This window comes from Trichechus manatus, unplaced genomic scaffold (assembly GCF_000243295.1).
Source record: "Trichechus manatus latirostris isolate Lorelei unplaced genomic scaffold, TriManLat1.0 scaffold00016, whole genome shotgun sequence".
In the NCBI taxonomy this organism is placed as follows: Eukaryota; Metazoa; Chordata; class Mammalia; order Sirenia; family Trichechidae; genus Trichechus; species Trichechus manatus.
Window position 1 is genome coordinate 24,414,501 of NW_004443952.1, and position 10,151 is coordinate 24,424,651.

The following is a 10,151-nucleotide window of genomic DNA, read 5'->3' on the forward strand; positions in this document are numbered from 1 at the left end:
TGGGTGAATTTGATTTTATATTATTCTCATTATTTACACAGGAAGCAAAGATTTATATGATTTCATTTGCTTATGAGTAGTTAACTATATTCAGATGATACTGACGTTATCACTTAAGAATTATACTTCTATTAACTTGATATCTATTTTTCAAAATGATATCACCACATCTTTACCAAACTCATTGCTGTTGAGTCGATTCTGACTCATAGTGACCCTACAGGACAGAGTAAAACCATAGGCTTTCCAAGGCTGCAAATCTTTATGGAAGTAGATTGCCATACCTTTCTCCCTTGGTGTGGCTGGTGGGTTTGAACCACTGTCCTTTCAGTTAGCAGCCAAACACTTAACTACTGTGCCACCAGGGCTCCTTACATGATACATATTTTATATAATCATTTTCATTAGAAAAGAAAATGGTCTAAATACTTTTGTGATCTAACCTTAATTGTTTATTATTAAAATGATATTTTAGGCAAATCAAATTAAGCAAATAATTCAAGTTTGCTATGCTTAATTAAAAGTTCCTAACCTACATTTCTAAAAAAGAAGAAAACAAGTATAAATAATTAGAAAATGAAAGCTGAGGTAAATGATTCTGTGAACAAAGGACACTGTATTTTTTTAAAATTTATTTTATTGTTGTAATTGAGTTTACATTTCAAGTTAGTCTCCTATACAGAATTTTTTTTTTTACATACATTGTTATGAGACCCCAACTGCTCACCCCATTCTGCAACAGCACACTCCTCCCCTCCGCCCGATTCCCCACAAACGTTCAACTAGCTCCTAACTGTCTCTGCCTTCCCATCTCACCTCTGGACAGAAGCCGCCCCTTTGGTCTCGTGTATCTACTTGACTAAGAGGCACATTCTTCACAAGTATCACTTTACGTCCCACAGTCCAGTCCAATCCCTGTCTGAAGAGTTGGCCTCGGAAATTGTTTTAGTTCTGGGGTGACAGAAAGACCAGGGGCCGTGCTTTCCGGGGCGCCTCCAGTCTCAGTCAGACCATTAAGTCTGGTCTTCTTACTAGAATTTGAGCAGTATTTTAATTTCAGTAACTACAAGAAGAAAACATTTTTTGGAGACACAGCATAAAGGTCATTATGAACCTCCTCATTCTGGGAAAAGAGCAGTCTTCTCAAAAGATACATAATACGAGTCTGGGACATCAGTCCAGGGGTCATCTGTACGGGTGTGATGTACCTATAGGTTTGCTATATTATAGCTCACATAGTGCCTGGCATTGTGTTAAGTACTTTTCATTTATCATCTCATTGCATACTTCTAACAATCCTACAAGGCATTATCCCCAGTTTTCCCATGATGAAACCAAGATCTTTGAAGTCAAATAATTTAACTTGATCCCAGAGCTGCCATTCTTCTTTTTATATTATGATATAAAACACTCCCCAGTAATGTCCTCAGAAATATGTCTGCCCTTCAGGTCCAAGTTTTTCTAAAGACTTCAGTAAAATGAGCAGGAAGTGTGGTACAACTGTGGGAGATCAGGTGCAACTGAAATAAAGGAAATGTGAGGGACCCAAGAAAGACAAAATTGAGTTTTTACTGTATAAACAAAGTTATGGTCCAAAGCTTAGCTCAGCTGACCAAAAAGGATGTGGGGTAATTAAAAAATTAAAATACATGTAAAGGAACATATTTATGTAAAATGGGTATTTACAGACATGGACACATTATAAAATTAAAAAGCTGACCTTATAATCTGTCCTATAGATTAAGTTCTATGTCATTTTTTAAAAAGGAGTGAAAATAATCTGATACCATCATTACCAACTGAAAAACACTGTGAATTCTTTATACAAAGCTAATATAGACTTCTGATCATTTCATTTTGAGTAATTCTTGTTTTTGAAATGTGATCTAGCAGGGTATTGGTGTACCAATTAAAGTGAAGGTCTAGTTTAGTTCCAAAGATAACAAAAAAAAAAAAAAAAAATTTTTTTTTTTTGTTAAATGTTTAAACATGTAGCATTTTTCTTCATATTAACATTTTTGATATTTTTTAAAAACAGGAGTTGTTGGTCTTAGAGCACCACTGCCAAGCTCAAAATAGCCAGAAGAAAATACTTCTCTATGTACAAAAACACACATAATTTCCATGACTTTGATATGTAGGGATCAAATGACAAGTGACTTTCAAGTCTAAAATCTGACTGATTTTATACAAAATCATTACTCTTAGTCCCTTAAGAGACTGTACTTTTGAAACTTTAAACTTAATTCAACTTACATTTGTTATTGCAGTTTGTTACCATAACACTAGTACAGAGAGCCTTCATGTCAACAAGTCAACAGGTCTTTCAGGAGTCTTTTCCTACAGATTATTCAAATGATCGACCAAAACACTAAAGGTTACGGTTATTCGTGACTGAGAGTAACTAAGTGATTCCTAAATACTTAAGACCTGTTAAGAATTACTTGATTCTTCCACATCATTCACAGGCACAGCTACTAAAAGGAATGCATAATACAAATATCATTGGCCCAGTATACTTTATCTACTTTTAGCCCTGGTGGTGCAGTGGTTAAGCGCCCAGCTGCTAAATGAAAGGTTGGTGGTTCGAACCCACCAGCTGCTCCGCAGCAGAAAGATGTAGCAGTCTGCTTCTGTAAAGACTTACAGCCTTGGAAACCCTGTGGGCAGTTCTACTCTGTCCTACAGGGTTGCTATGAGTTGGAATTGACTTGACGGCAATGGGTATCGCTGCACTCAAATGTCCAGAGAAAATTATGACAAGTTCAATCTTAAGGACTGGCAGGAATCTTATGTTCAAAGTCCAAAGTACATATGAGAAATAATCACTCCAGAACGCTAACATTATTCTGCATTATACTTCTATGCTCTTTACGTATAGGTAGCATGACAAACAATAGGCATTACTCAACATTTTGGATTTTGAAACCACAATTTATTATATAATCAGATACTGTGCAGTGGTAAACTGCATGAATCTTGAAAATTTTAAGCTTACCTACTTATATTTATATTCATTTTTACCACAGTAGGGGCACTATTTCAAAGTGTAGAGTTGTGAGTTAAAACATGTAGTTTTCATTGGGGTTAAATGAATAATGTATGTTTTTTAAGAAGAAAAAAAATTTTAAGCGTGTTATACGTATTAAAATTATGAGCACTTACAAATGGAATTTAATTACCACAAAATTACATTCAATTATCAACAAGAAATTGCCCCTATAATGACTATAATTCCTTTGTAAGTAAAGGTGAACATACCTGGGGAAGAAAGGGTAGTAAAAATTCTAAATGTAATTTTCCATCTTTTTTCATTTTCAGGAAAAACATTTGTTAACAGGTAAGAATATATAAATGATCACAACGAGTATTTCTTTAAGCTTATAAAACAGAAGTAAAAATTGGAGCTCATACAGTAAATATGTAAATCCTAAATGTAATGGCTGATGTCATCAGTCACTAAGGGGCAGACAAAAGTACAGGAATTTTTTTTGTTAAACAAAAGTTACTGTTAATGGTAGAGATTCAGATTCAGTTAGTTTATTATCACGCAACACATACTATTAAAAAAAAAAAGAATAAAAGAAAGTACAGCTACTTCTATGTAAAACATTTATAATGAGTCTTTTCTAAACTGTGTGAATGCTGCACACTTCATTGCTTGATTATGTGAAATACTAAAATCTAAATTAGCATTATTGCCATAAAGCACTTGATAATTAAATATGTCAGCCCAAGAAAAACCTGCTCAAAATATGCCATATTGATTTGCCATTTAAACAAATTAACTTTTGTATTAAAATACTGAAAATCATATGTGTTGGGAATTGACTCTTTGAAGAGCTGTATAGTTTATACTCCTTTGAAAAGAAGAAAATACTAAGTTCCTCTCATAATAAATATAAACAATATTGATATTATTCTCCTAATAGACATAAATTATATCCAATCGCTTTATTCTATCCCATTCAAAAAATAAATATGTATACCTACAATATCCAAATGTGTGAGGAAACAATGTGAGAAGAAAAATAATACATGCATTTATAATTCAGAATGTTCACTTTCCCCCCTTCCCTTTACAGAAGCTTTAGAAAATTGTATTTACTTTTAAATGAATCTCATCTATTGAGATTGATAATTCCAGGTTTCATTTACTTTGAAATTGCATTGTCCAATTTCTTCCAACGATAAAGTTCTGGCAAAATGTGGTCCAAGATGCCAGTGAAATAAAGACTTAAAAAGAAAAAAAAAATCAGTTGACCTACTCTGTAAATGTAGTACTTATCTTTTACACTAAATTCAAAACATGGTAAGATTGAAGTAAAAAATTATAGCATAATTTTGACACTAAATTCTTCCAGAACAAAGTGTTTAAATAAATACAGAGCTATTCACATACATTTTCCATTTGAAAAATCTTAAAATTTTTTTCACTGTTCAAATGCATTTTCCATCTCTGTTATTACAGGTGCAGTATTAGAAAATAAACCATCAGTGCTTACTCAGAAAATTCTTAATTATTCAGACACCAAGTAACCTGAAATATAAAACAGTCTGACTTATTTTGTAGCACTACAATAGAAAGATGGCCCTGAGGTACTTCCAGGGGCACATTAACCAGTAAGCAAGGTACACACGGGCTTAACTGTGTTTACTTACTAACCTGTAGTGATCAATTTCACAAGGGTTTCACCACATCTTTGATGTGATGAATAACAGGTGAAGTTGTTCACTACAGATTAGTAAGTAAGCACAAATAAGCCTGTGTATAATACCTTGCTCATGGGGTAATCCGTCCCTGGGTATTATAAAATAGTGATGTGCCTTCTGAATCATCAGAGAACAACTACATCCAACTAAGTAATGTTTTAGTACTAAGGGCATTTTTAATAAAAACTAAATCTCTGAAAATTTGACACGAGATGCAATGTCTTGATAGCAACACTTAGTCAATCAAAATTTTGAAATAGCAATACCAGGTATAAAGAAAACAAACGAGAACTTATTCAAGAGTATTCCTGGCTCCTGAGGGAGTTGGCAAAGTGAATTTAAACCACCAAAATAAAAACTTCCAAAATGAATTTGCAAAGTGTTAAGTTTATGATAATCTGTGTGCCAGGACTCCAAAAGTGGTACAAAGACCTAGCTACGTCTCACTCTATTTTGGAGTTATTTGACATTTTAAAGTACAACATGCAACCAGTTACATTCTCTTAGACAAAAGAAAACAGAAAGATCTATCACTTGGTATCTACTGGGTGGATGGAGTTCTTGTGGGTTTTGCAGTTCTGCTTATGCAGCCAAGGTGCTCTGAGAAAGATATTTGGGATTCCCAACATATATCCAATTAAGAAAGAGAGATATTTTTTCCATGAAAAGAACAGATTCCGGCTTGGGACCGACTTTTTGAAATTCTTTATTTCCCATTTTAAGTTATTTTAGAAGAAAAACATTTCTTTTTAGCTTTAGACAGTTAGAAAACTGTTACCTACCCTACCTTACATCACAATCCAGGGATAAAGATTTCTGCATAGTTATAGCCCCAGGACTACCAAATCGACTTTCGTATTCCACCTGGTGGACTACAAAACATAGCTCTAAAGTTAAATTCAAATCTGTTGACATCTAGGGTTTTTCTACCTTCTGGTATGGCGCAGAATGCTTTAAAGAGTAATTCTCTCATTTAGTGTAATCCTCTCACTTCCATACTGTGAAAACCCAGAGAGTATCTTTAAATTGATGCTCTCTGGTTAGAAGAGAAAACTGAGCAGCAAAATGAAATGACATATTGTTAATTATGGCCCATAACATATAATCTGTTATTCAAATAGCTCAGGTAAGACTACTTGATTATTAGTGAACTCTGACCGTAAGCCAAGACTTTCCCAGGCCAGAAAGGAAAGCAAGGAAAGTTATTACTCTCTCCATTTCCGTAACAGCAAATATTTTACTTTTCTAAGTGTGAATTCTAGGCATTCGAAACATTATATTTAAAGAAACATTTGAAACTTAATTTTTCAAAAGAGTTACACTTGCTTCCTGCTTCAACTCTTACTTAAAATAAAAGGTTGTAAGCCATAATACATTTTAACAGTGCACACAAGGAAATCCAAGCGCAAAATTAAACATAAAAGACGTATTGTCATTTTTGGTTCTTAACACATACAGCCCTAAAAGGCAAAGTCCTGGTTATTTTTTAAAGTAAGTAGATTAAAAACAAGATTAACAAACTGTCCAAAGCATGTCAAATCACAGCCTCCACTAGCAAAAATTTTGTTGGTTGTAAAACTCTGTTGGTGGCCATTTGGGCCTAGGATTTTTAATATAAACGAGACTAGAAATGATGCAGGATGGGGAAAGGGACTTTCCTTCTTGAATAGTTAAAGAGGGAAAAATTCACCTAGAATGAGTTATTTGAAAGGTGAAAAAGAATACTTAAGGCCAGGCTTTACTAAAATCAGAAAATATAACAGAAATTAAAATACAAGAACAGTGTTATACTGTTAAAAGATTTTTAAAACTTTCTAAATACTTTTTGAAGACATAAACATTAACTATTTGGGAGAAATTATTTAATTGCTGAATAAAAATCCTTTTTTTCCAGGCAGATCTCTAAATCAATACTCTAAAGCCACTAAATTATGTGACATAATTTTATAACCTTTAAAATATATAAAGAAAAATGGTATAGCCATACAGTTGTTACAATACATGCTATATGCCATATATATTAATATAAATATAATCTTAGAGTTTTATTAGCTTGGACCCTTCAGAATAGTGGATTAGTTTTTATTAATGTAGAGAAGTCTAGTCAAGTTTGGTTAAAAAGCTATTCTATTCAGATACAGGTAGTTACCCAACCAAGACCCGTTGCCGCCGAGTCGATTCCGACTCATAGTGACCCCACAGGACAGAGCAGAACTGCCCCATAGGATTTGCAAGGAGTGGCTTGTGGATTATAACTGCTGACCTTTTGGTCAGCAGCCCAGCACTTAACCACTGCAGCATTAGGGCCCCAAAAGTAGTTAAGGAGGCTTTATTTTATTATCTCTCATGAAATTGCTAAAAATAGTGAATATTTCTTTTCTATAATATTCTTACTTCAGAATGTGTTTTAAGAAAATTTTGACTGGAACACTTCACAAGTCCCTTTGGACTTCACCATAGTATATGATTTCATCACCTTTCTTATGTGTTTGACAAATAGTATTGTTTAAGTTAGTCTTTTTTTTCTTTTTTTTAAAGAAAGTGATTTCTGGATAGACCATAATTTGTAGTTGCTAAAACTTAGGTTGCTCTGTAAATGACCTTCTAGTCTTACTGGTTGGGAGGCAAATAAAAGCAGTTGAAAAGTTCCCAAATGTAAACACTTCCAAACTGGATATATCGATCAATTTTTTCCCCCCAAAAGCACAGTTCATTTTGGATAAGTAATGGTCATTTTTTTGTTCAGAAAAAGAAATTAGTCATTAATTAAGTATAGAAAGTTCTGGAGTTTTCAGCAGACTGGTTTAAATGATTATACAAAAGTAGCAATTCTAACCTAGGCTTCATTGCTTGGTCATTGCTCTGGCTGATCCACATTCAAGTGTGAGGCCTACTATGAGTCAATAGATGGCAGTCCATTGCCTAGTAAAGGAGCTGAAGATGACTAACATCACCATGCGTCTTGGCTTTATCCAAGCCTGACTACTGCTTATTGCACACATTTGGATATTTCCTATATAGTGCTAAGATACTTTACATAATTATTTAACTATTTTATTTTAGATGGACTGATATATATGCACACATAGGTTTACAAACATACTGATTTTTTATTTATACTTGCACAGTAAACTAATCATTAATTTAAACTCAATGATTATGAATTGTAATAGTCACTTCAATATTATTTGAGAAATTAATCAGGATTCCAGATTGGGGCAAACTAATTTTTCAAAATAAATTTGTTATACCTACAGTTAGAATATATGGTAATTCCCCACAAAATAAATTCATTTTGCTTCCTATTTCATTTTTTCCTAGTTATTTTTTTATAATTTCTGTTTCTGAAAAAGCTACAATATTAAACCTTTAAATACTTTTACTGTTATGCTGAAAACCAATTTCTAATCTGCTATGATAGTTCTATAAAAAACAGGTACAAATAATGAAAATAGTGGCTTTAAAATAGTAATTTCTATGCTTCAAGTTTCCAAGATTAGAATTCTCTAAATTAGGGAAAAAGGAGAAAGAAATGCAATGTCAATACATTAAGACATTATGTAATAAAAATACAGATGGAAAAATACTGCTATGTAGCTATAAAGAATGATTCTGTGATCTTGAAAAGTATAATACATGATTAGATTTCAATCAAGTTTGGGCTGTAAAGATTTCACCATAGTATGTTAGGACAAAAAGTTGCTACATAAACACAAACAGAATGAATCCATATGAGTAACAGCTGTAATATATATAACATATATGGTTGTACACACACACAGACACACACACACACACATTATAAACTAAAGCTTTTTGAAGGATACAGAAAGAATCACAGCTTTCTACTAAGAATCTTTAAATAAATTAAAGTGATAACAAAATAAAAGCAAACTATCCAATATTCTTTGTTTTGGGGCCTATGACAAACAGATTGGTAGTTTGAGTCTACCTGTTGGTTTACTTTTAATTCTATAAGAGGAGAGCAGTAGGAAGACATGGTTTATAAAAACTTTGTCTTTTATACTTTACTACCTGTCTTGCCATGAAAAAAAACTTTTTAATACCCTAAACTTTAAGAAACAGCTTTTAATTACATTATATAACTGTACATATAATTAAAAAATATTTATTATTATCTCTTAAACATATTAAAAGAAATGACCAACAGGGCTATGGTAAATTATTGATATATTATTATGTCAAATATTAAAATTAGAAGTAAACTGACTTCATAATACTGATCATTAGCCAATTAGATTCTATTAGCAAACTACCTCTTATGCTTCTACTTAGCTTAGTATCACAATAAAAGGAAACCAGAAAATTGAATAACTTGAATGGCTACTAAGCAGATATTTTATACACTTTGAATAATAAGTCAAGAGGGGCTTAAGGATATGACAGTTGAATTGTTCTATATGAAAAATATATTAAGCTTTTTCTAGCTTCATTAAAAATGTGTAATATTTCAGTAAAGTCAGAAAAAATGATATTGGAAGATACTGTGGACTGCATGCTTGTGGACTGTAGACAATGCAATATTTTAAAGACTGGATTACTACTTTTTTTTTAGAGCTCCCAGCATACTATTCCCCTTTAACTTAATGAATGTAGTCTGGGAACACTGAGAAATACCATGATATAATCATTAAATGATGTGAGTAATAGAAAATAATCAAAATCTTTTAAGAGCAGGAAGATAGAGGACAGGGCAGCAGGGAGGAGAGAAGAGAAAAAGTACATTGCTGCTTTCTCAGTACAAAAACTCTTCAGATGTTTATTATCTTCCAGCAGGAGATGCTTGTCTATATTTTATGGTCAGCAGTTCAGAGAAGGGTAAGTAGGCTGGGTCTTGGGGAAAATAAAAAAGGTGTTTCTACTCACCGTTAGGTGATACTGCCTCCAGATTTCTGGGCAAGCCTGGAAAATAAAAATATTGATCAGCTGGGAGCATGAAACAAGGTACTTTACAGCCTGTTGGTTTTGGCATAACCCAGCATCCACCGGTGTCGGTCACAGGAAAATAAGAAGCTTAACAGAAAGGGTCTGCATTTCAGCTTCAAAAACCTGGCTAGACAGTTTAATTGAATTTTACACTGGTTTAACACACTCCCTGCCATTGTCAGAAAGCCAGTAACAAAGTTTACTCTCTTTTTTTCTTTTCAGGTTAGAAGTTTCAGGCACTAAGATGTGATTAAGAGCCATAACCCAGTTAAACTGATAAACGAACAGGAGCAGTCAAAATCAATAAAACTCACCAACTACACCTTTTAAAAGAACATTTTGAACTTTGGTAGTACTTCAGAAAATAATTTAATAGCAACTGCTTTTAAAAGAAAACTTCACTCCACAGTGGAACAGACATATATTTCTGATGTCTGTTGCCATCTTTTACCTAATCACTTGGTGTTAACTTTCAATGACCTATGAAATAG

At 33.0% G+C, this 10,151-nt stretch overlaps 1 protein-coding gene across 3 annotated transcripts in view; it reads right to left on the minus strand.

The window, feature by feature from the left end:
* The window catches only part of ZCCHC7 (zinc finger CCHC-type containing 7), a 272,450-nt gene that overhangs the window by 24,733 nt on the left and 237,566 nt on the right, over window positions 1–10,151 (minus strand). For all 3 annotated transcript variants that reach the window (XM_023727502.1, XM_023727503.1, XM_012554388.2), the window contains one exon: window positions 9,601–9,636. In XM_023727502.1, coding sequence (XP_023583270.1) covers window positions 9,601–9,636 — 36 coding nt within the window. The remainder of the gene's footprint in view (window positions 1–9,600; window positions 9,637–10,151) is intronic.